General features: G+C 43.3%; 1 protein-coding gene across 18 annotated transcripts in view; it reads right to left on the bottom strand.

Moving 5' to 3' along the window:
• Window positions 1–25,824, bottom strand: part of LOC127575471 (regulating synaptic membrane exocytosis protein 1-like) — a 587,418-nt gene that overhangs the window by 260,622 nt on the left and 300,972 nt on the right. For all 18 annotated transcript variants that reach the window (XM_052025399.1, XM_052025392.1, XM_052025387.1 and 15 more), the window contains one exon: window positions 8,409–9,277. In XM_052025399.1, coding sequence (XP_051881359.1) covers window positions 8,409–9,277 — 869 coding nt within the window. The remainder of the gene's footprint in view (window positions 1–8,408; window positions 9,278–25,824) is intronic.

Genomic DNA, 25,824 nt, shown 5'->3' on the forward strand with positions numbered 1-25,824 from the left:
AAGGCAATCATGAGTAGAATTATTCAAACTCTTGCAAGTGCATCCACTGATCTGCCTAACCGTGACATAAGGCTACATATGCTTTGAAGGACGTGTATATTCTTGTACATTTAAGTCTTTTCTGCCTCTGAATTTTCAGGTGTAATAATTCTAAAGGGGTGATTTAGAATCAAAGGGGGGATTGTTGGATTCGACTGTTTTAAGTAGTTTTTTTTAAACACGTAAAATGTTTAATACACCTCAGGTGGCTGCACAAGGAATGGCCACTTCCTAGCTTATTGGTTCATCTATCAGGTGAATACGTGTTTTCTCATTGGTTGGTTTTGCCACAGGTATCTAATAGGTTTCATTTTCTTTTTTCAATCTTTTTATTGAATTTCAAATTAATTCAAATTAATATCCATAACATTAATGATTATACATATGGTGCGAAGAGATCGGGATAACAATAAAAACAGTTGATATATATATACTCACAAGGAGTGAAATATATAGTCTGGACCTCCCGCTCTCTTGCTAAGTGAGCATGATACAAAAAAAATTGAAAAGAAATTTAATTATATGAAAAGAGAACCCCCAAATCAAAAAAAAATAAACAAAAGCAAACCAAAAACTTCAAAACAAAACTGAACTGATATTTCTTCGGTTAAAAAAAACATTATTATGTCATTAGCTCCGTTCCTCTATATTCAAAGGTTATTGAAAGGGATTCGAAACTACTAAGTTTCCTGCTTGGACTATTGTTAGCTAAGGAGTACCTCTTATCTCAGGTATAAAAGGTGTCGTTTTTTGTTAATCACTCTCTTGTTCTCTTGCTCTCTTCCCCCCTCTCCCCCTCTCCCCCTCCCCCCCTCCCCCTCACCCCTCACCCCCCCCGCCCCCTCCCCCCGGCCCTAGCTCATCTTTAGTCCCTCTTGTCTCGGCTCATCTCCTAGTAGGAAAGCTGGTGCCATGTGCTCTGTGACGGTTCTTTTGTTTTAAGCTTTTCCAATAACACTTTGTGAACCACCAAGTTTTTTTCAACTCATTCTTGGACTCCCGAAATAACCAACAGAAGGTTGTTTCTCAGACTGGAGTCCTGTGTCTAGTGGTGTACCACAGGGGTCGGTACTGGGACCTCTGTTTGTAATTTATATAAACGATTTGGATGTGAATGTACAAGGCGTGGTTGGTAAGTTTGTAGAAGATACTAAAATAGGTGGTGTTGTAGATAGTGTAGAACGTTATGAAAAAAATTACAGAGGGATCTTGATCAGCTTGGTATGTGGGCTGAGAATTGGCAAATAGCTTTCAATCCAGAAAAATGTAAGGTATTGTAATTTTGGGAGTTCAAACCAAGGTAGGGACCTGGGGAGTATTATGGAACAGAGGGACCTAGGAGTGCAAGTGCATTGTTCACTGAAAGCGGCGTCATGGGTAGATAGGGTGGTGAAGAAGGCGTTTGGCACGCTGGCTTTCGTCAGTCAGGGCACTGAGTATAGGAGTTGGGAAGTTATGATGCAGTTATATAAGATGATGGTAAGGCCACACGGGAGTATTGTGTTCCTTTTTGGTCATCATATTATAGGAAAGATGTTATTAAACTAGAAAGAGCGCAGAAAAGATTTACCAGGATGTTCCCTGGACTTGGTGGGGGGGGGGGGGGGGGGGGGTGGTGGAAGGGGTGGTGGTTGAGTTACAGGCGGAGGTTGCATAGACTTTATTCCCTGAAACATAGGTAAGGTATATGAGATCATGTGGGGCATAGACAGGGTGAAAGCACATAGTCTTTTTCCCAGGGAGGGGGTGCTAAAAACAAGAGGGCATACATTTAAGATCAGAGGCGAGAGACTTAAAAGGGACATCAGGGGCAGCTTTATCATTCAAAGGGTGGTACATATTTGGAACAAGCTGCCAGAAATAGTGATTGAGGCGGACACATTAACAACATTTAAAAGCCATCTAGATAAGTACATGGATAGGAGAGGTTTAGAGGGCTATGGGCCAAACGTGGGCAGATGAGACTAGCTCACTGGGCAACACAGTCAGCATGGACAAGTTGGGCCGAAGGGCCTCTTTCCATGCTGTATGATTCTATGACTCTAAGTCCCCAGGGCTGATTGGATCTATCCCAGGTTATTGAGAAAGGCAAGAGAGGAGATTGATGGGGCCATGACAGTGACCTTCATATCCTCGTTGGCTACAGGCGAGGTCCCAGAGGACTGGAGAATAGCCAATGTTTTCTTCTCTGATTAAGGAGGACAGCAGAGACAAACCAGGACATTAAAGGCCAGTGAACCTTGCATCAATGGTAGGGAAATTATTAGAGAAGATCCTTTGGGATAAGATCTACTCGCATCTGGAAAAGCAAAGACTGATTAGGGATAGTCATCATGGCTTTGTGTGGGAGAGGTCATGACTTACAATCTTGATTGAGTTTTTTTGAGGAGGTGACGAAGATGATTGATGAGGGTAGGGCACTGGATATAGACTTTAGTAAAGCTTTCGACATTGCCTCATGGCAGGCTGATCCAGAAGATGAAAGCACATGGGATCCATGGAGACTTGGAAGAGTGGGTTCAAAATTGGCTTGGCTACAGAAGACAGAGGATAGTTGTGGAGGGGTGCTATTCTGACTGGAGGTCTGTGATCAGTGATATATACAGGTATACAGTATACATATGATTTGGACGAAAATATAGTAGGGTTGATTAGTAAGTTTGCAGATGGCACAAAAATTGGGGGAGTTGTGGACAGTGAGGAAGGTTATCAACTGATGCAATACGAAACAGTCCAGCTGGAAATGTGCGTAGAGAAATGGTAGATGGAGTTTAATCTGGACAAATGTAGAGTGCACATTTGGAAGTCAAATGTCAGAGGAAAGTATACAGTAAATGGCAGGAGCTTAGGAGCACTGATGTACAGAGGGATCTTGGGATGCAAGTTCATAGCTCCATGAAGGTGCAAAACAACTAGAGAGGGTGGTAAAGATGGTCCACGGCATATTTGCCTTCGTAGGTCAGGGTGTTGCGCATAGAAGTCGTGTTGCAGCTGTATAAAACTTTGGTAAGGCCATGTTTGGATTATTGTGTGCAGTTCTGGTAGCCGTTATACAGGAAGTATGTGTACATTTTGAAGAACATGCAGAAGAGGTTCACCAGGATGTTGCCTGGATTAGAGAATATTAGCTACAAGGACAGGTTGACAAACTTGGATTGTCTTCTCTGGAGTGTCAGAGGCTGAAGATCAACCTGATATGTATATAAAATTATGAGATGCATAGATAGGGTCGATAGAGTCTTTTTCCCTGGGGTGGAAATGTCGGGCTGGAGGGCATTGATTTAAGATGAGAGGGGGAAAGTTTAAAGATGTACGAAGCAAGCTTTTTATTTAAACACAGAGAGAGGTAGATGCCTGGAACATGCTGCCAGGGGAGGTGATGGAAGCAGATACGATAGCAATATTTAAGAGGCACTTAGACAGGCACATGAACAGGCAGGGAATGGAGGGATATTGACCATGTGCAGGCAGATGGGATTAGTTCAAATTGGCATCATCATTGGCACAGACTTCATGGGCTGAGAGGCTTGTTTCTGTGGTGTACTGTTCTTTGTTCTCCTTAGAGCAGAGGGGGTTAAGAGGGGACATAATTGAGATAAATAAAATTATGAGAGATATAGATAGGGTAGACTGCACAAAATAAAGTCAGAAAATTATACAGCATGGAAATGGGTCCATGCCAATGAAGATTCCTCTCTAAGCTAGTCCCATTTGCCCACGTTTGGCCCATATCCCTCTGAACCTTTCCTATCCAAGTACCTTTTAAATGTTGTTAATGTACCTGCCTCAACCACTTCCTCTGGCAGCTCATTGCATATAATGACCACCCTCTGGGTTAAAAAGTTGCCCTTGAAGGTTCCTATTAAATCTCTCACCTCTCACCTTAAACCTATGCCCTTTAGTTCTTGATTCCCCAACCCTGGGAAAAAGACTGTGTGCATTCACCCTATCTATGCCCCTCACGATTTTATACACCTCTATAATAAAATCACCTCCCATTCTCCTACACTCCAATAAAATAAGTCCCAACCTGCTCAACCTCTCTCCATTACTCAGTCCCTTGAGTCCTGGCAACATCCTTGTAAATCCCTTCTGTACTCTTTTCAACTTAATGGCATCTTTCCTATAGCCGGGTCACCAAAACTGAACACCATGTCCCAAACGTAGCCTCACCAATGTCTTGTACAACTGTAGTACAACATCCTAACTTCTATACTCAATGCCCTGACTGAAGAAGGCCAGCGTGCCAAAAGTCTTCTTCACCACCCTGTCTACCTGTGACGCAACTTTCAGGGAACTATGTATTTGTACTCCTAGGTCCCTCTGTTCTACAACACTACCCAGGGCCCTACTGTTCACTATGGAAGTCCTATCCTCATTTGTCTTTTTAAAATGCAACACCTTGCAGTTAACCGAGTTAAAATCCATTTACCATTCCTCGGCCCACTTACCCGGCTGATCAAGATCCCTCTACAAATCCTGATAACCATCTTCACTGTCACCTGCAAATTTTAGTGCCATCTGCAAACTTACCAACCATTATTAGTGAGTATTTAAAATATTTAAAATAAAACATTTCCACTTATCCGAGAAAGCTAGAGGACATAGATTTGGGGTAAGGGGTCTTGAGGGAATCTGAGGGGAAACCCTGAGGGTGGTGATTCACTGCTGGAGAAAATGTTGGAAGCAGAGTCGCTGACAGCATTTAAAAGGTGACTAGACGAGCACTTGAATCAACTCGGCATTGAAGGCTATACGTGAAGGATTGGAGGTGGGATTACCATGGATGGGTGCCCATTGGTCAGTGTGGACATGGTGGGCTGAATGACCTGTTTCCATGTTGTATGACTCAATGGACTCTTCTTGTGCTGTCTGACTCTATAATTCTGTCACTGAACCTTCCTATCACAGTTTATTATTCACTGAACATCCTAGCACAGTTTATCAATTACTGAATTTCCTTGCACTGTATATGAGACATTGAACCTTCCTCTCACAGTGTAACGGTCACTGAATTTCCTATCATAATTAAACCAGTCATTGAACTTTCCTCTCACAGCGCATCAGACACTGAACATTCCTCTCACTCAATATCAGACACTAAAACTTGCTCTCACTGAATATCAAATACTGAACCTTGCTCTCACTCAATATCAGTCATGCTACATCAGTCACTGAACCAGGTGGTAATGTGGGCAAGTGGTTTAAAGTACTGGATGTAGACTTAAGACGGCACAGCTAGCCTCACAATGCAGAGACCTGGGTTCAATCCTGACCTCAGATACTGTCTGTAAGGAGTTTGCCTGTTCTCCTCATGACTGCATGGGTTTCTTCCAGGTGCTTCGCTTTCCTCCCAGATCCAAAAGACATGCAGGTTGGTTGGTTAAATGCCTCTGTAAATTGTTCCCCTAATGTAGGTGAGTGGCAGAATCAGGGTGGGAATTGATGGGAACATGGGGAGACTAAAAATGGGATTAATGTAGGATTGGTATAAAAGGGTTGTTGATGATCAATGTGGACTCAGTGGGCCAAAAGTGAAGGAGTCTTCAGACAGCAGTAACACAACAATCGAAGACGAAGATGTTAAAGGTAAGCAATGCACTAATGGTGGATTTTAGAACGTGCCATGGCAAGATTCCAGTGATCTTAGAACAAGGTTACATGGTTTAAGTGAAGCCTTTGTCCTTGTGGTGTTTACTTGGACAACTCAATGGAAGACTTGGGCTGAAGGAACCTCATTGAAGGGCAGGGTTTCTGTTTCACCTGAGATTGCTGGTTCTGCAGGTACACAAGGGGCTGGGGGGAGACGGGGAGCCAAGCTGTCTCCCCAGGTAGCTCCCATTACTTGGGGCTGGTTGAACTGTGTCAGTGGTTAACAGGAGCTGTCAGCAGAGTGTCGCAGCCACTGGAGATATGAAACTAAAGCACAGGCAATATCTTTTTACAAGCAATATTTTTTTTCCCCATCATTGAGCGATCCAATACCAGAGAGCATGCGTTTAAGGTGAGAGGGGGAGGTTCAGGACAGACGTGAGGTGTACTTTTTTTACTGAGAGAGTGGTGGATGCCTGGGTGCATTGCCTGATAGGGTGGTGGAGGCAAATCCATTGGGGGCTTTTAAGAGGGGCTTGGACGGGCACATGAATGAGAGGAAAATGGATGGATATGGGCATTCTGTAGGTAGGAGGGAATAGCTATGTCGGCACAACACTGTGGGCCGAAGGGCCTGTTCTGTGCTGTACTGTTCTATGTTCTATGACTCCACAAACCTTCCTCTCATAGTTTATCACAGCATTTCGGTTACTGTGCATTCTTATCCCATAACATAATTCATCAGGCTTTCATACTACAGTATATCTAGCACTGAGCTTTCCTGTCACAGTATATCAGTCACTCTGTTTTCTTAGACTGTGTATCAATCACTGAGTTTTCCAGTCAAAGTATATCAGTCGCTGTACTTATATCACAGTATATTGGTCACTGCGCTTTTGTATTACAGTTAATTAGTCACCAAACTTTCCTCTCTCTCTACATCAATAACTGAGCCTTCTTCTCAGCGTAGCCCCATCTGTGCTTTTATACTCAGTGCATGGAATCAACTAAATGGCTTGGTCACTATTTACTTCAAGAGCACCGAGTCTGCATTCAATTATGAAACAAATTAATGAAGTATATGTTGCAGTAAATCAGAACACTATGTTTTGACAGTTTTCCTCTCATTGAGAAACACAGAAAACATAGAAAAACCTACAGCACAATTCAGGCCCTTCGGCCCACAAAGCTGTGCCGAACATGTCCCTACCCTAGAAATTATTAGGCTTACCCATAGCCCTCTATTTTTCTCATCTCCATGTACCTATCCAACAGTCTCTTTAAAGACCCTATCATATCCGCCTCCACCAATGTTGCCAGCAGCCCATTCCACACACTCACCACTCTGAGTAAAAAACTTACCCCTGACATCTCTATACCTACTTCCCCGCACCTTAAACCTATGTCGTCTTGTGGCCACCATTTCAGCCCTGGGGAAAAGCCTCTGACTATTCACCCAATCAATGCCTCTCGGGTCCCCTTCATCCTCCTTTGCTCCAAGAAGAAAAGGCCAAGTTCCTTCAGCCTGCTTTCATAAGGCATGCTCTGCATTCCAGGCAGCATCCTAGTAAATCACCTCTGCACCCTTTCTATGGCTTCCATATCCTTCCTGTAGTGAGGTGACCAGAACTGAGCACAGTACTCCAAGTGGAGTCTGACCAGGGTCCTATATAGCTGCAACAATACCTCCCGGCTCCTAAATTCAATTCCACGATTGACGAAGGTCAATACACCATATGCCTTCTTAACCACAGAGTCAACCTACGCAGCCACTTTGAGTGTCCTATGGACCCGGACCCCAAGATCTCTCTGATCCTCCACATTGCCAAGTGTCCTACCATTAAGACTATATTCTGCCATCATATTTGACCTACCAAAATGAACCACTTCACACTTATCTGGGTTGAACTCCATCTGCCACTACTCAGCCCAACTTTGCATCCTATCTATGTCCCGCTGTGACCTCTGACAGCCCTCTATACTATCCACAACACATCCAACCTTTGTGTCATCCGCAAACTTACTAACCCATCCCTCCACTTCCTCATCCAGGTCGTTTATAAAAATCACAAAGAGTAAGGGTCCCAGAACAGATCCCTGAGGTACACCACTGGTCACTGACCTCCACTCAGAATACGACCCTTCAACAACCAATCATTGCCTTCTGTGAGCCAGCCAGTTCTGGATCCACATTGCAATGTCCCCTTGGATCCCATGCCTCCTTACTTTCTCAATAAGCCTTGCATGGGGTACCTTATCAAATGCCTTGCTGAAGTCAATATAAACTAAATCTACTGCTCTCCCTTCATCGATGTATTTAGTCACATCCTCAAAAAATTCAATCAGGCTCGTAAGGCAGGACCTGCCCTTGACAAAGCCATGTTGACTATTCCTAATCATATTACACCTCTCCAAATGTTCATAAATCCTGCCTCTCAGGATCTTCTCCATCAGCTTACCAACCACTGAGGTAAGACTCACCGGTCTATAATTTCCTGGGCTATCTCTACTCCCTTTCTTGAATAAGGGAACAACATCTGCAACCCTCCAATCTTCTGGAACCTCTCCCATCTCCATTGATGATGCAAAGATCATCGTCAGAGGCTCTGCAATCTCCTCCCTTGCCTCCCACAGCAGCCCTATTTCCAATCAAAAGGTTCAAGACCAAGGTCTGGAATGTGCAGTAGATACATTTCAGCTTTCCCTTCTTTCTTTATTGCTTTATGATGACATATTATTTCAGAAAGACGTAATTTTTAGAAAATTATAGCTCCTACCTTTCTCACTGACGCTTTCGCTTTCTATTTCCACATCTTCACAACTGGTGTACTCTGGTGTTGATGCTCCCTCCTCCTCAGAGCTGCTCACTGATATCTGTCTTTTTTTACCCACTTTCTTCATTCTGTGTGGTTTTGGTGGGGGTGGCCTTACAGATTCTGATTGGTCAGAACTAAGAGAATCATTTCTCAGCATAGTTTCACTTTTTTCCCGCTTAGTTCGAGCCACAGCAGAACTGGGATCCAGGTGAGACTGCTTTCTATAGGAGTCGTGTTCCTTTGCATCTAGATACTCAGTAGAAGCTGTGCCCCGTTCTGGTGTTGGTGGGCTGTGATTCATCAGATGCTGCTGCCGAGAAGCAGACAAGTGTACATCTGCGTTCCTTTCATCGGGGTAGGATTTCTGTATCTCAGTGGGGGAATTCTCCTCTTCCTGTTGCTGTGTCCTCCTTGCTAATCTGTGCTCTGCCCCTTGGCCTTCCTCGGCCTGTGTGTGCGGAAGGGATGCATCGCTGTGTCTCCTTTCGTGTCGCGCTCTTGACACTTTAGCATGTATGCGCATCTGCTGCTCCTCAGGAAGGGATTTAGCAGGGTACCTTGCCAGATTGGGATCACTCTTGTATCGATTCTGATATTCCTCTCCATTCCTTTCTGTGTCCTTATCTACCATCTTCTCCCCTTCTAATTTTTCACCCATGTCCTGATAGTCTTGTGATCGGCCTTTCTCTAGCCGCCGGCTCTCTCGTCGCTCCTTATGCTCCCTTTCCTCGGCTGGCCTGTCACCCTGCCGAGGGGATGTCTTTGGTGTGCGTTTCCGATCACCTCTCTGCACTTTTCCATTCTGTTCTGAAAATGAAGAACTCTTCCTCCTGCAATGATGGTCATTAACAACATGTAAATATTTTTACACCAAACCTTTAATTTGAGGATTTTTGCAACCAGTAAAATAAAGCTGATATCATTAAAGACAAGAAAATCTAAATGGTGACAACAGCTTTAAAATCCAGTACAAACAATACCATTACACAGAATTAAGTCAATTTTAAATGAAGATTCCACAAAATAACAAACAAGATTCACACAGACCGCCCAATCTTGTCTTGAGCCAGCCCAATTTACATCTGCTGCTTCCCCCCAAAGGGAACCATGCAAAAGCATACCATTTCTTAGATTTAATGCTTAAATGGAGGTGAGCTGGAATTTATTCTAAATTAATTCAGATATCAATTACAATCCACAGGTACATGAACTACCCCTTCTCCAATGAATCCCAGAGCTGGATGCTGAACAATGGTCACTCGGATTTGAATCACAGAAACCCAGAGTACCCCTTCCCACCTTACATGACTTCATAAAGTCATATGGCTGTGAAACAGGCCCTTTGGCCCACAATGTTCATGCCAACCATGAATTACTCATTTATGTTAATCCCATTTAACAGCACTTGGTCTGGAGCCAATTCAAGTGCTCATCCAGATACTTCTTAAATGTTGCAAGAGCCTTCACCTCCACCTCCACCAGCTTGACAGGCAGTGCATTCCAGATTTCAACCAATCTCTGGTCCCCACAAAATCTGCCACCCATTACCTGAAACCTAGGTCCTCTAGTTTTAGAAACCTCTGCTATGGGGAGAAATTTCCACCTATCTACCCTATTTATGCCCCTCATAACTTTGTCTACCCCAATCAGGATAACCCTTAGCCTCCACCGCTCCGAAGAAAACAAACACAGCCTATCCAGCCTCTCCTCATAACTGAAATATTATATCCCAGGCAACATCCTGGTGAATCTTAGAGAAATAAAGGACTGCAGATGCTGGAATCTAGACAATAAACACGATGATGCTGGAGGAACTCAGCAGGCCAGGCAGCATCCGTGGAGAAAAGCAGGCGGTCAACGTTTCAGTTCAGGACGTTGGCCTGGTCTGCTGAGTTCCTTCAGCATCATAGTGTTTTTCATCCTGGTGAATCTTCTCTGCTCTCCAGTGCTATCACATACTTCCTACAGTGTGGTGATCAGAACTGCACACAATACTCCAGCAGAGGCACACCAGAGTATTATAAAGTTGTGCCACAACCTCCCTGCTCCCATATTCTAGGCCCCCACTACTGAAGGCAAGTACAAGCAGGAAACAGAGGGATACAGACCATGAGCAGACAGATGGGATTGTTTTAGAGACACAAGAGACTGCAGATATTGTAATCTGGAGCAAAAAACAAACTGCTGGAGCAACTCAGCAGGTTGAGCAGCATCTGTGGAGGGAAAGGAATTGTCGATGTTTTGGGTGGAAGCCCTCCATTGGGGATCAGCTTAGATTGGCATCATGGTCATCACCCACACGTTGGGCCATAGGGCCTGTTCCTGTGCTGTACTGTTTTATGTTCTCACGTCACTTACCAACACTAAAATTATCTATTGCACTGCCAAATTATTCTTTGTTGGAGCTTGTTCCATGCTTTCCAGAATAATAACTACATTTCAAATGCATTGCATTGGTTATGGAGCACTTTGCTTGTGGCCTTGTGGGTGATGTCCAAATGCTATTATTTCAGAAGGCCAAGATTTAGTGCCCATCCTTAAGAACTCTTGAGAAGGTGATGGTGAGCTGGCTTGTTGAAGCACTGTAGTCCATCTAGTGAACGTGCTCCGAGAACAGCACGACTCACTTTTTGTGCAGTGCTTTTATGCCTGCAAGTTAATTGTATCCAAAGGGTCACATAGTGTAAAAGTCCATTTGGAATAAAATCCAAACCCAGTCCCAAAATTGACCAATATATACCTGACCCAAGCCTGAATACATGTAATTCTTTTGGACACAATCCAACTGTTACGGACTCAGTGAAAGTCCCTTTAAGATAGAGAGTGTGTGTGTATGTGTGTGTGGGGCGTGCTTACGTCAATAGAAGATAAAGGACGTAATGACGTTGTTGAAGAAGAAGAAGAAGAAAGAGAGAGAGAGAGAAGGGAGAGAGACACCAGCCTGCTTGTTTTCTCTATCGATAGATGAGAAACAATAACTGTGTTTGCCACTGAAATCCATGTATGGAAGTTGGAAGTAATCCGGTGGAGTTCACTTTGTTGCTGACCTGTAGAGGGAAACAGGTATTTGTGTGTGGACGACCACAGCAGGGAGGTTCGGATGCTTTCGGGGTGAGGAAGTCACTACCGAGTAAACACTGAAGTGTTGTTTGGGTTCCATCGTGGAACATTTGGATTTCGTATGTACTCTCTCTATGTTTTTCTACATCTACATCTTATCTTCAGACAACGGTGGTTGTTGAAGAAGCCCTTGCTCATGTTTCACCTTATGGCTTGCGGAACTGAACTTTAAGAACCATTCCGGAACTGGGAGTTTTGGACTTTGTCACACACACACACGACAAGTTTAGTTTTGGGGTTAACGTTCGAGGTTTAACATTTTTGAATTCTAACATACTAACATTTTTACTTTTATTTTATGTATTATCATAAGTAGTGATTAATAAAATAGTTTTTAACACTAAATCATGCTCAGTGTGTTTCTTTTGTTGCTGGTTTGTGACACAACCTTCACCATAAACATTAAGCATGCAATTCATGTATAGTAATACTGAATGAGTACATATGAATTATGTTCATATGTAGTAATTCGATACTACTACATACAAACATCCAGATCTGGATAAAGTTCTAAACCAGGCTACTGGGTGCAGCCTGAGTTAACCTAACCTGAGCCGAATTCAACACCTAGTCGAGACCCATTGGGCGTGGGTCAAGCAGCCAAACTCTGGTGAAAGCTCTCCATAATTTATAAATCATTAGCATATATGAAAATGTAAAGCTGTACAATGAAAATCCTATTGTGTTAGTTACCAAATCCAGTTGTACAGAAATATTTACTTGAGGCATTTAGCTGAATATTCAAGGCCAAAAAGAAGTATCTTTAATACTACAGAAATGAGGCAGTAAATGCTTTTATGTAATGCATTCTCAAGGTGTGATCATTATTGAAAGGCTGTCATTTATTGCCTATCCCCAGAAGATCATGCAGGGATCATGATACAACTCCATGGTCTGTTGGGCCTTTCAGGGATCAATCAAAACTCAAACACTTTGCTGTGGGACCGCACAGAGACAAGAGCAGGTAAGGACTCTAGATATCCTTCCATGAACAACATTTGTTGGATTTTAAAAGACTCTGGTTACTTCATGGTCACTTTCACTGATCTCACTGCCAGATTATTTTTTAATAGATTGAACTCATCAGAAATAGGAGCAGGAGTCAGCCATTTGGCTCCTCAAGCCTGCTCCATCACTCATCAAAATAAAGGCTGATCTTCTATCTCCATGGCAGTTTTTGGGCCCTATTCCTAGATTCTCTGAAATCCACCAACCCCAATTGCTTTCCTTGGTTGGGGCATTGAGTATAAGAGTCGGGACATCATGTTACAGCTGTACAAGACATTGGTAAGACCATACTTGGAGTACTGTAGGCAGTTCTGGTTGCCATACTGTAGGAAGGATGTGATTAAGCTAGAGGCGATGCAGAAAAGATTCACAAGGATGTTGACAAAACTGGAGGGCTTGAGTTATAAAGAGGGACTGGATAGTCTGGGACTGTTTTCCCTGGAGGGTGAGGGGTGACCTTATCGCAGTTTATAAAATCATGAGCACCAGGATAGTGGAGTCTAAAGCTAGAGAGTATAATTTTAAGGTGAGAGGGGAAAGATTTAAAGGGGACCAGAGGAACAAATTTTTCACACGAGGGTGACGGGGTGTATGGAACAAGTGTCAGAAGAAGTGGTAGAGGCAGGAATAATTACAATGTTTAAAAGACATTTGGACAGGTACATGGATGGGAAAGGTTTAGAGGGAGGTGGGCAAAACACAGACGTATAGGACTAACTCAGGTAGACACCTTGGTCAACATTGATGAGTTTGGCTGAAGGGCCTGTTTCCATGCTGTATAACTCTATGACTCCATGAGAGGACCATGGTGGAAGGGAGAGACAGTATCCTAGGGTAGGAGCAAAGGTGGAGGGGTTTTGAGAAGAAGACTAGATAATTAGAAGGAGAAATCATAGATAGTTAGAAGGAGATGTGAGGAACAAGAAGGTAAGAAGCAAAGTGCATCATGGCATGCTTGGGGGGCTGGGAAAGATAGGATCATTGGGAAATACACCAGGGCAAAGGGAGGAAAGTGAGGATCATGGTGGGAATGGGAAGGAGATAAAACTGTGGAGCGAGGTAAAAAGTGGAACATAGTGTAGTCGTAGGATGAATCAGATCACTCTGTCCAATCTGTCTTGTCTCAGTAAAGCCTTCATCAGAGACAATGTCTCCTAATAGCCAATAACATCTGAAGCACAGTTAGTTATCACCAGCAACCCACCACCCGAAAGCTAACTATTCTCCTACTCTAAATTGCTGCAGTTAAGCCACAAGCTGGTGTGTTTGCAGTGACTACAGTTGTACTTTTCCATGTTTAAGAACTTAATTCCACCCCTGTTCCAGCTCCCCACCATCATTATCCTGAATGGTTTAAAATTCTTAATATCCTCCTAAATCCTCACCAATGCATTCAAACCCTTCCATGAGCTTAACACTCCTTACTGTTTTATGAGACAGACAGGAGTTAAAACTAGGAGTGTACTATCAACCCCCTAACAGTCCTAGTGTGATCAAAGAGCTAACTTGGAAGGATATTTCTCACAAGTGCAAAAGCTGTAGGGCAGTAATAGTGGGGGATTTAATTATGCCAGTATTTACTGGGAAACCAGTATAAAAGATATGGAGGGACAGAATTCAAAACTGGCATTTAGGAGAACCTTTATCTTGTTAGTGTGTAGCAAGCCCAACAAGATAAGGTAACACTCTATTTGAACTTTTAGGGAATAAAGCTGGGGAGGTGAAAGGAATACCAGCAGGAGAGCATTTTTGTAGAAATATAATTCAGTTGTACTGAGACATAGCTATGGAAAAGGACAAAGATGAAATAAGAGTAAAGTTCTAAATTGGAGTAAGACCAGTTTAATGAAACAAAGAAGTGATTCAGCAAGAATGGACTGAGCATAGCCAGCTGAAAATAAACCAGTCTTGGAGCAAAGGGAACCACTGAAAGGGGAGACTGTAGGTGTTCAGCATAAACACACTTCCACAAGAAAAGGGTGGGGCTGCCAAATATAAGGTTCCCTGGATGATGAGGTGCAGAGAAGGTAGGAAAATGCAAAGAGCTTATGTCAGACACTGTTACCAGGTGGATGGTAAGTCTTTTCCCCAGGGTAGGGGAGTCCAAAACTAGTGGATATAGATTTAGGGTGAGAGGGGAAAGAATTAAAAGAGACGTGAGAGGTAAATTTTTCACACAGAGGGTGGTGAGTATTATACGGAATGAGCTGCCAGAGGAAATGGTTGAGGCAGGTACAATAGTATCATTTAAAGAGCACTTGAATAGGTACATGAAGGGGAAGGGCCTGGAGGGATGTAGGCCGAATGCAAGAAATTGGGACTAGCGAGGTGGACAATGTGTCGGCATGGACTTGTTGAGCTGAAGGGCCTGTATCCGTACTGTATTGCCCTATGACTCTATGACCAGTACTTAATATGGCACAAAGCCCGGAGGAGTATACAAAGTGTAAGAGTGAAATTAGCAGGGAAATTAGGAAGACAAGCAAAATAAAAAAAAATGTTTTGTAAATACATTATGTGCAAAAGGATAAGGAGGGTCGGGCCTGTTAGGGAACTGTGTATGTAGTTGGAGTATATGGGGAAGGTTCTTAACAAATATTTTGTCGTCACAAAAAAAGGCGGCATGATATGGTGCTGTAGTGATGTATTGAAGGAGAAAGAGTGTAAATATTGGATGAGATAAACATATTCCAAGGGGAAGTATGAAAGGGTTCAGTACTTTTGAAAGTGGATAAATTGCCTGGCTGAGATAAAATATAACCCAGGCTGTTAAAGGAAACATGGGAGGAAACTGCAGAGAGTGTAACTCTAATGCTTCATTTCTCATCGGATGCATGAGGAGTGCCAGAGGTTTGAAGGATTGCTGGTATTGCACTGTTTAAAATGGGAAAAAGGGATAAACTACGAAATTACAGGCCAGTGAGCTTCACTTCACTGGTGGGCAATTATTGGAATCCACACAAAAGGACAGCATAAACCTTCATTTAGAAAGGCAGAGATTAATCAGATACGGTTTGCACAGATTTCATAGTGGGGAAGCTTGATCCTGTCTGATAAACTGGATTGAATTTTCTGAGGAATGTAGGTCAATAAGGACAGTGGGCTTTGATGAAGTCTGTGTGGAGTTCAGCAAGGTTATTGACAAAATCACACATGTCAGACAGGTCACCAAAGGAAAAGCCCATGGGATAAAAAATAGAACGGTAAATTTGATCCAAAATTGGCTCGGTGATTGGAAGGAAGGTCTAATTATTTACAGATGTTTGTGTGACTGGAAGCCTGCTACCATAGGTTCCATAGATAAGGTATCTTTATTAGTCACGTGTACATCGAAACACACAGCGAAATGCATCTTTTTTGCGTAGTGTTCTGGGGGCAGCCCGCAAGTGTTGCTATGCTTCTGGTGCCAACATAGCATGCCCACAACTTCCTAACCCGTACATCTTTGGAATGTGGGAGGAAACCGGAGCACCCAGAGGAAACCCACGCAGACATGGGGAAAACGTACAAACTCCTTACAGACAGTGGCTGGAATCGAGCCCTGGTCGCTGGCATAGTAATAGCGTTATGCTAACCGCTACACTACCGTGCCTGTCTTGATTTTTATAATATTTACTAATGATTTAGACTTAACTATAGGTTACATAGTAGTTTGCGGGTAACATAAAAAAATTACCCATGTGATTGACAGAGAGGAGGAAAACTTCACACTGCAGGACGAGACAGTTGGTCGAGTCAGTTGAGCACAAAATGGCAAATAGAATTCATTCCCAAAGTGTGAGATAACGTATTTGGGGAAATGCAACATGGCAAGGGAAAATATAATGAATGGGAGGATACTGAGTGGTATGGAGGAGAAATTTGAGTGGATGCTGTGGGATCCTTAAAGGTCTGAGAAATAAGAAGGGGATGATCACTTTGTTGGGATTGTACTATAGGCCCCCAAGTGGTCCTCGGGAATTAGAGGAACACATGTGCAGGAGACTGGGAAGAGTTGCAAGAATAATAGGATTACCATCATAGGAGATTTTAACTTTCCTAACATTGACTGGGATTGCCATAGTGCTAAAGGTCTAGTTGGGGTGGGATTTATTCAGAGTGTTGAGGAAAGTTTCCTCAGGGAGGAAACCTATGAGGAGGCCCTACGAGGGAGGGGGCAAAGCTTGATCTACTCCTGGCAAATAAAGAAGGGCAAATGACTAAGGTTACGGTAAGGGAGCATTTTGGGACTGGTGACCAAAGTTCCATTAGTTTTAAAATAGTTATCGAAGGGACAGAACTGGCCCACAGGTTTGAGTTCTGAATTGGGGCAAGGCGAATTTTGAAGGTATTTGATTGGGCTAGGTTGTTGGTGGGCAAAGGGACCTCTGGTAAGTGGGAGGTTTTTAAAAGCGAGATAGCAAGAGCTGAAGGACTACATGTCCCTGTTAAAGTGAAAAGCAAAGCTGCTGGGAGTTGGGAACCCTGTCAAGGGATATTGTAACTCTAGTCAAGAAAAAGGAGGCAGCTTGGGTCAGATACAGGCAGCTGGGATCAAGTGAATCACTGGAGGTATATAGAGGATGCTGGAATATACTCAAGAAGGAAATTAGGGGGGCAAAGAAGGGGCATGAAATGCCTTCGGCAGAGAAAATTGAGGAGAATCCAAAGAGATTCTTTAAGTATATCAAGAGAAAAAAGGTGACTAGGCAGACACTTGGGTACCTGGCAAAGTTAATAGAGATGTTTTGAGAGCAGTTGATATTACAGTAGAAGAGGTGTTGCATGTGCTAAGATGTATGAAGGTAGACAAATCTCTAGGTCCGGACAAGGTACATCCAAGAACACTATGGGAAGTGAGAGAAGAGATTGCGAGAGCCATCACTGAGATACTTGCAACATCGCTATCCTCTGGCAAAGTTCCGGAAGACTGGAGGATAGAAAATGTTGTGCCTTTATTTAAGAAAGGCTGTAAGGATAGACCTGATAATTATAGACCCACTAGCCTCACATTCATGGTAGGTAAGATGCAGGAAAGCATTCCGAGGGAAAAGATACTGTATACTTACATTTGGAAAGGCAGGGGTTGATTTGGGGTAGCCAGCATGGCTTCGTGTGTGGGAGATCTTGTCTTATGAATTTGATTGACTTTTTTTATGAAGTGACGAGGAAGATTGACAAGGCGAGGGCGGTAGATGTATGGATTTCAGTAAGGCTTTTGATAAGGTTCCGCATGGTAGGCTGCTCTGGAAAGTTAGATCACATGGCATCCAAGGAGAGCTAGCAAACTGGATACAAAATTGGCTGGATGGTAGGAAACAAAGGGTGATGGTGGAAGGATATTTCTCAGACTGGAGGTCTGTGACTAGTGGTGTGCCCCAGGGGTCGGTGCTGGGCTTATTGTTATTTATCATCTGTATTAACAATTTGGATGAGAATATACGAGGAGTAGTTAGTAAGTTTGCAGATGACACAAATATAGGTGGTATTTTAGGACAGTGAAGAGGAGTATCAAGAATTGCAGCGGGATCTTGCTTGGATGAGTTGGTGGGCTGAGGAATAGCAAATGGAATTTAATTCAGATAAACGCAAAGTGTTACATTTTGGAAGGACAAATCAAAGTCTGACTTTTACATTGAATGGAAGAGCCATGGATACTGTTGTAGAACAGAGGGACCTTGGAGTACAGGTACATAGTTCCCTTAAAGTGGAGTCACAGGTAGATAGGGCAGTGAAGAAGGCTTTTGGCATGCTGCCCTTCATCAGTGAGGGCAGTGAATATAGAAGTTGGAAGGTTATGTTGCGATTGTACAAGACATTGGTGAGACCACACTTGTAGTATTATGTTCAGTTTTGGTCACCTTTTTATAGGAAGGATGTGATTAAACTGGAAATAGTGCAAAAAAGATTTATAAGGATGTTGCCAGGACTCGAGGGACTGAGTTATAGGGAGAGATTAGACAGGCTGGGTCTTTACTCCTTGGAGCGTAGGAGACTGAGGGATGATCTCATTGAGGTAGATAAAATCATGAGGAGCATAGATAGGGTGAGCGGTCTTTTTTCCAGGGTTGGGGAATCGAAAACTAGAGGACACAGTTTTGCTAGAGGTGAAAGGTTTAATAAAAACCCAAGGGGCAACTTTTTTTTTTACACAGCAGGTGATAGATATATGGAACCGACGGCCAGAGGAAGTGGTTGAGGCAGGTACATGAGATACATTTAAGAAGTATGTGGACAGGTATATGGATGACAAGAATTTAGAGGGATATGGGCCAAGTGCTGAGAAAAGTGATTAGCTTGAATATACATTTTGGTTGGCATGGCCGAGTGTGGGCTGAAGGGCCTTTTCCCATGCTGTACAACTCTCTAAGTGAATAAGGGGGTTTAAAAGGCAAATAGACTGCTTTCCCTTATCAATATAAGAGCAGGAAGGTTATGCTGGAATTGTATACATTATAGTTAGACCACAGCTTGTGCGCTGTGTACATTTCTGGTCACCGCATTACAGGGAAGATGGGATTGCATTCTACAGGGTACAGGGGACATCTTCAAAGATGTTGCCAGGGCTGGAAAATTTGCAGCAATGAGGAAAGATATGATAGGCTGGGGTTATTTTCTGTGGTGCTGAGGGGAAACTTATGTGTAATGTATAAATAAGGTCTCGAGTAAATAGGAAGGAGTGATTTGCCATGGAAGAAGGGTCAAAAAATCAAGGGACACAGACTTGGACAAACTAATTGGTAGAAGTATACGAAGGAAGATGAGAAAACAAAATTTCTTCAGAGGGTGGGCTAGGTCTGGAATTCAATAACTGAAAAGGTGATGAAGGCAGAGACTATCATCTCATTCAAACAGTCTAGGATGTGGACTTGAAGAGCCTTGACCGGATAGGCTATAGACCTAGTGTTGAGAGGTAGGAGCAAGCTGGGCAGTTCTTCAACTTGCATAGACACAAAGGGTCAAATGGACACCTATATAGTAAATTTTCTGTGATCTGAGATATGTGGGAGGTGATAGAAAATTGGAAAATGGCAAAGGGACTCCTTCTTCAAGACGCTGTGTGAGAACAGATTGCTAGGAATGTCCTTAAAGGTTAGATACAATAAATTGGGAACAAAATGGGTACCTGGATGAGTCTGAGTTAATTCTGGAATGCTGGAAGGCATTTTAAGAGGCAGACTGTGTTTGATTAGCCCAAATTGAACATTTTTTGGCAACATAGCAGAGATGGGCAACGAAGGAAACACAGTGGGTTTTTTAAAAAATGTTTAACAAAGTGCCACATAAGAGGCTAGTTAGCAACATTGAGGTTTGCTGAATAAGACGATCAATGTCAGTATGGATAAAAAACATAAAGACAGGAAGCAGTGAGTTGTGGTATCTGGTTGTTTTTCAGACTAAAGGATGAAGGAAAGTGGTGGTCTCAAAGGTTGAAGCCGGGATTATAGAATTTTTGGATATTTATAAATTTTGGATACTTATGAACTGAAAGATTTAAAAGGGGACTGTTAAGGTAAGAGCTCATCCGTTTTAGAAGTGACTGGTGAGCTGTAAAGACGAGCAGTGCGGAAGATTTAAAAAGAGACCACTAATTTGCAGCTCCTGGAAGCAAATTAAAGGAAGTCAGCCTCTAGCAGAGCAGGCATTTAGGAACGGCCGTTTTGGGAGTGGATTTGTGTGAGTCTTAAGTGCTGTGTTTGAGGAATAAGTGCTGAGGCTTTGGCTCTGAGGTTTCGGAGAAGAGGCTGAGCAGAGGTAGAGGTAAGGTCATTTAACTTTAGTATTCACACTTGGTGTAGTCAGGATGGTAGTTAGTGGTGTGCTCCTCCTGCAGGGTGTGGAAGATCAAGGGAAACTTCCAGTGTCTTTGGTGAATAAATCTGTGGGAAGTGTGCCCATCCACAGCTCCTAGCTGATGGTGTTAAGGAACTGGAGCTGGAGTTGGATGCACTCAGGATCTGGGATCGATAAGAGTTTTAGTGAAGCGGTCACACCCAAGGTAGTTGGGTGACCACCAGAAAAGGCAAAGGGAATAGGCAGACATTGCAGGGTTTTCCTGTGGTCATTCCCCTCAGCAACAGGTATACCTTTTTGGATACTGCTAGGGGGATGACCTTTCAGAGCGCAGCAGCAGCAGAGCCGGTCTGTGGCACTGTGACTGGCTCTGAGGCTCAGCAAGAAAGGGTGCAGTCAGACATCATAGGGATAGGAAACTCACTAGTTTGGGGGACAGAAGGGAGATCCTGTGGCCACATACGAAACGAGCCACCAAGATAGAGTGTTGCCTCCCAGATGCCATTATCAAGGATGTCTCTGAGCGGTTGCAGAACATTCTCAAGAGGGAGGGCAAACAGCCAGAGGTCATTGTGCACATTGGTACAAACAACATAGGTAGAAAAAGGGATAAAGTCCTGTGGAGTGAATATAGGGAATTAGGACAGCCATATCTTTTATCCAGAGTCTAAATGCCTAATACTAGAGAGCATGCTTTTAAGGTGAGAGCGGGGAAGTTCAAAGGAGATGTGTGGGGCAAGTTTTTTTTTACACAGAGAATGGTGGGTGCCTGATGGCAGTGGAGGCAAATGTGATGGAGACGTTTAAGAGGCTCTTAAATAGGCACATTATTATGCAGAGGATAGAGGGATACAGACATTGTGGAGGCAGAAGGGATTAGTTTAGCTAGGCACTTAATCACTAGTTTAATTAGATCGGAACAACATTGTGGGCCGAAGGGCCTGTTCCTGTGTTGTACTGTTCAATGTTCTATGTTCTATGCTTAGAAAGGATATTCTTGGGGGACTCTCTAGCGAGGCTATATGGGTAGAACTTAGAAACAAGAAGGGAATGATCACTTTCATGGGACTGTATTATACGCCCCCCAACATCAGCAGGAATTAAAGGAGCAGATGTGTAAGGAGTTTACAGATAGCTGTAACAATAATAGGGTAGTATTAGTGGGAACTTTTAACTACCCTGACATTGACTTCCCTGACATTGACAGCCACAGAGCTTGGACGGGGTGGAGTTTGTAAAATATGTCTGAGAAAGCTTCCTTAATCAATATATAGAGGGCCCTACTAGAGAGGGCGCAACACTGGATCTCCTCTTAGGGAACAAGGTAGGGCAATCGACTGAAGTATCAGTCAGGGAGTACTTGGGACCAGTGACCATAATTACATTAGTTTTAAAATAGTTATGGAGAAAGATAGGACTGGTGCACAGGTTAAGGTCCTAAACTGGGGCAGGACCAATTTTGGAGGCATTAGGTGGGATCTTGCAGAGGTTGATTGGATGTGACCGCTGATAAGGGGATGACCTGGCAAGTGGGAGATTTTTAAAAGTGTGATATCAAGAGTCCAGGGGCTGCATTTTCCTGTTAGGGTGAAGGACAAGTTTAAGGAACCCTGGTTAACAAGAGAATTTGAGGCTCAGGTCAGGAAAAAGGAGGCATGTATTCGGTTTAGGCAATCAGGAACAAGTGAATTCCTTTATGTATATAAGAAGTGTAGAGTACCCCCAAGAGGGAAATCAGGAGGGCAAAAAGAAGGCATGAGATGGATCTGGCAGGCAAGGTTTAGGAAAATCCCTAGAGATTCTGCAGGAATGTTAAGAGTAACAGGGTGGTGAGGGAGAGAGTAGGTACCCTTAAAGATCAGGATAACTATCTATGTGTGGAGCTGCAGGAGATGGGCAAGATTTTTAATGATAATTTCTCATCAGTTTTTACTCTGGAGAAGGTCACGGATGCTAAGGAACTGAGGCAAATGAGTTGTGATGTCTCTAACCACATACGAATTACCAAGGAGAAGGTATTGGTGGCTTTAAAGCACGTTAAGGTTGGTAAATCTCCAGGGCCTGACCAAGTGCATCCTTGGGCCTGGTGGGAAGCTAGGGAAGAAATTGCAGAGGCCCTTGCAGAGATACTTGCTTCATCTTCAGCCACAGGTGAAGTTCTGGAAGACTGGAGGGTGGCTAATGTTGAACAATTATTTAAGAAGGGCAGCAAAGACAAGCTAAGGAACTACAGGCAAGTGACCCTGACACCAGAGGTGGGTAAGTTACTGGAGGAGATTCTGACGGACAGGATCTACCAGCATTTGGATAGACAAGGTCTAATTAGGGATAGTCGGCACAGCATTGTGCGTGGGAAATTGTGTCTGACAAATCTGTTAGATTTTTTTGAAGAGGTAACCAAGAGGATAGATGAGGGTAGGGTGGTGGATGTTGTCAATATGGACTTTAACAAGGCCTTTGACAAGGTCCCTCATAGCAGGCTAGTCTGGAAGGTTGGATCACATGGGATCAAGGGAGAGCTAATTAACTGGATTCATAATTGGCTTGATGGTAGGACACAGAGAGTAGAAGGTTGTTTCTTGGATTGGAGGCCTGTGACTTGTGATGTGCCACAGGGATCGGTGCTGGGACCTTTGTTGTTCATTATTTATATAAATGATTTGGATGTGGATATACACGGCATGGTTAGTAAAGTTTGCAGATGATACTAAAATAGACAGTGAAGTAAGTTATCAAAAATTACAGAGGGATTTTGACTAGCCAGGTAAGTGGTCTGAGGACTGGCAAATGACTTTCAATTCGTGTAAGTGCAAGGTGTTGCATTTTAGGAAGTCAAACCAGGGTAGGGCTTTCACAGGACCCTGGGAAGTGTTGTGGAACAGAGAGACCTTGGAGTACAAGGACATAGTTCGCTGAAGGTGGTATCACAGAGACAGGATGGTGAAGAAGGCATTTGGCACGCTGGCCTTCATCAGTCAGGGCAGTGAGTATAGGATTTAGGAAGTTATGTTGCAATTGTACAAGACATTGGTGAGGCTGCACTTAGAGTACTGTGTACAGTTTTAGTCATTCTGTTATAGGAAAGACATCATGAAGCTGGAAAGAATGCAAAAAAGATTTATGAGGACTCGAGGACCTGAGTTATAGGGAGAGGTTGGACAGGCTAGGACTTTATTCCTTGGAACGTAGGGAACTGAGAGGCGACTTATAGAGGTGTATACAATCATAAGGAGCATAGATACATGCAGGGAAAGGGAACCAAGAACTAGAGGGCATAGGTTTAAGGTGAGAGGGGAAAGATTTAAAAGGGACCTGAGGGTCAACTTCACCACACAGAGGGTGGTGCGTATATAGAACAAGCTGCCAGAGGAAGTGGTTAAGGCATGTGCAATAACAACATTGAAAAGATATTTGGATAAGTACATGGATAGGAAAGGTTTAGAGGAATATGGGCCAAAAGCAGGCAAATGGAACTAGCTTGGGTGTTATGGTTGGCATGGGTGAGCTGGGCCAAAGGGCCTGTTTCTGTGCTGTATTGGTCTCTGACTCTATGACTCTACTTGGATGTTTGATTAAAGAATAAAATTACAATGCTTTTTAATGATAGCAAGGTTGGAAGTGTGGCAAACAACAAGAATGATTTCAATTCTATTGTTCTGTCTTCAATTAATTAACCAAAGAGCCTTATCACTTGAACCTACTCTGGTTAAACTTCTCTACATCGTGTCAAGTATGCTCACATCCTTCCCAAAGGGTGGTGACCAAAACTGGATGCGATACTCAAGTTGTGGCCTAATCAGACCTTCTATAAAGATTCAGCCTAACTTCCCTACGTCCGTGCTCAGTACCTCTATTCATGACTAAGGTCTCATATGCTTTGCTAACTACTCATTCAATATTGCCACATTCAAAAGGTCTCTGCACATGAGCTCTCAGGTCCCTCCATCCCTGCACATTCGTTAGAACTATGACATTGTCTACTTGCCTCTCCCCTGCCCCATCTGCCAAAATGTATCATCTCACTCTTCTCTGTAATAAACTTCATCTGCTGTATGTCTGCCCATTCTGCTGGTCATCTGTTTCCTGTTGTGGTTAACGTTATCACTCTCACCATTTGCCACACAACTGTCCACTCAGAAAACAAACATTATCATAACTCAGCAGGTCAGGGAGCATCTGTGGAAAGAAACAGAGTTAACATCTCAGACTGAAGACCTTTCACCTGAACTGGAAAAGAGAGAAAACAAGTTAGTTTTAAATTGCAGAGAGCATGGGGGAAAGATAGAAACCACAATGGAAATATCTTTGATAGGCATGGGGAGAAACTATTGATGAAGTCATCTGTTTGGTAGGTTAGTAAGGGATGTTAGAGCGGGACAGAGAGAGAGAGAGAATATGAACAAAGGAACATGAAAGCATTCTGTGCACTGAATGCAGTACACTGGATTGGCAGAAGTGAAATAGGACCACTGCTTCACCTGGAAGGACTGTTTAGGTACCTGGATGGTGTGACACGAAGATGTAAAAGGGCAGTTGTTCCATTTCCTGTGGTTGTGTGGGAACCTGAGCTTCCTGTTGTGTGCTGCTTTAATTCTCCATCCCACTCCCATTCTGACTTCACTGTTTATGGCCTCCAGCACTATTAAAGCGAAGCCCAATATAAGCCTGAGGAACAGTCCCTCATCTTCTGTCTGGGCATGTTGCATTCTTCCAGACTTCTACTACTTCAGCTAACTCACTTCCTCTGTTTGCAATGGAACTGGCCAGTTCTGTTGTACGTCGTCCATCTGAATTTTGGCTCAGATTTTCTCTCTCCACATTTCACAGCTTTTATGTTCATTTGTTTTCTCTCTACTTACCCTCTTTTCATAGCTTTTATGCTCCTTTGTTCATGTTCACTTTCTCTAAGCTCTCATTAATCAACTGGATGACTCCATCAACATCTTTTCCCTATCACAACCCTGGTCTCACCCTATTAGGGATAATCCCATTGTCCTATCTGTCTCTCCCCACCTTCTCTGAACACAAGAACACAAGGAAACAGGAGTAGCAGCAGGAGTAGGCCACCCTGCTATTCAATACAATCATGGCTGATCTACACCGGCCTCAACTGCTCCTCTGTGCCAGTTTCCCATAGTCCTGGATTGAGTTCCTAATCTTTCAAAAATTTCTCTCCACTTTAAATAATTCGAATGATCTAGCCTCCACTGTAACTTGTTTTCTCTCTTTTCCTGTTGTGGTAAAGGACCTTCAACCTGAAATGTTAACTACAGATGCCAGCTGACCACTGAGTGTTCCCAGCACTTTCTGCTTTCACTTCTGATTTCTAAGCATCTGCATTTTTTTGATTTTCATTATCATGGTTTTCTGTTTTCCGATGTATAAATGTAAAATGCTGGGGAAACTGAGCAGTCCAGCAGCATCTGTAGAGAGAGAAATCTGAAAGAGACTTTTCCTCAGAACTCTGTTTTATCCA

This window comes from Pristis pectinata, chromosome 10 (genome assembly GCF_009764475.1).
Source record: "Pristis pectinata isolate sPriPec2 chromosome 10, sPriPec2.1.pri, whole genome shotgun sequence".
In the NCBI taxonomy this organism is placed as follows: domain Eukaryota; kingdom Metazoa; phylum Chordata; class Chondrichthyes; order Rhinopristiformes; family Pristidae; genus Pristis; species Pristis pectinata.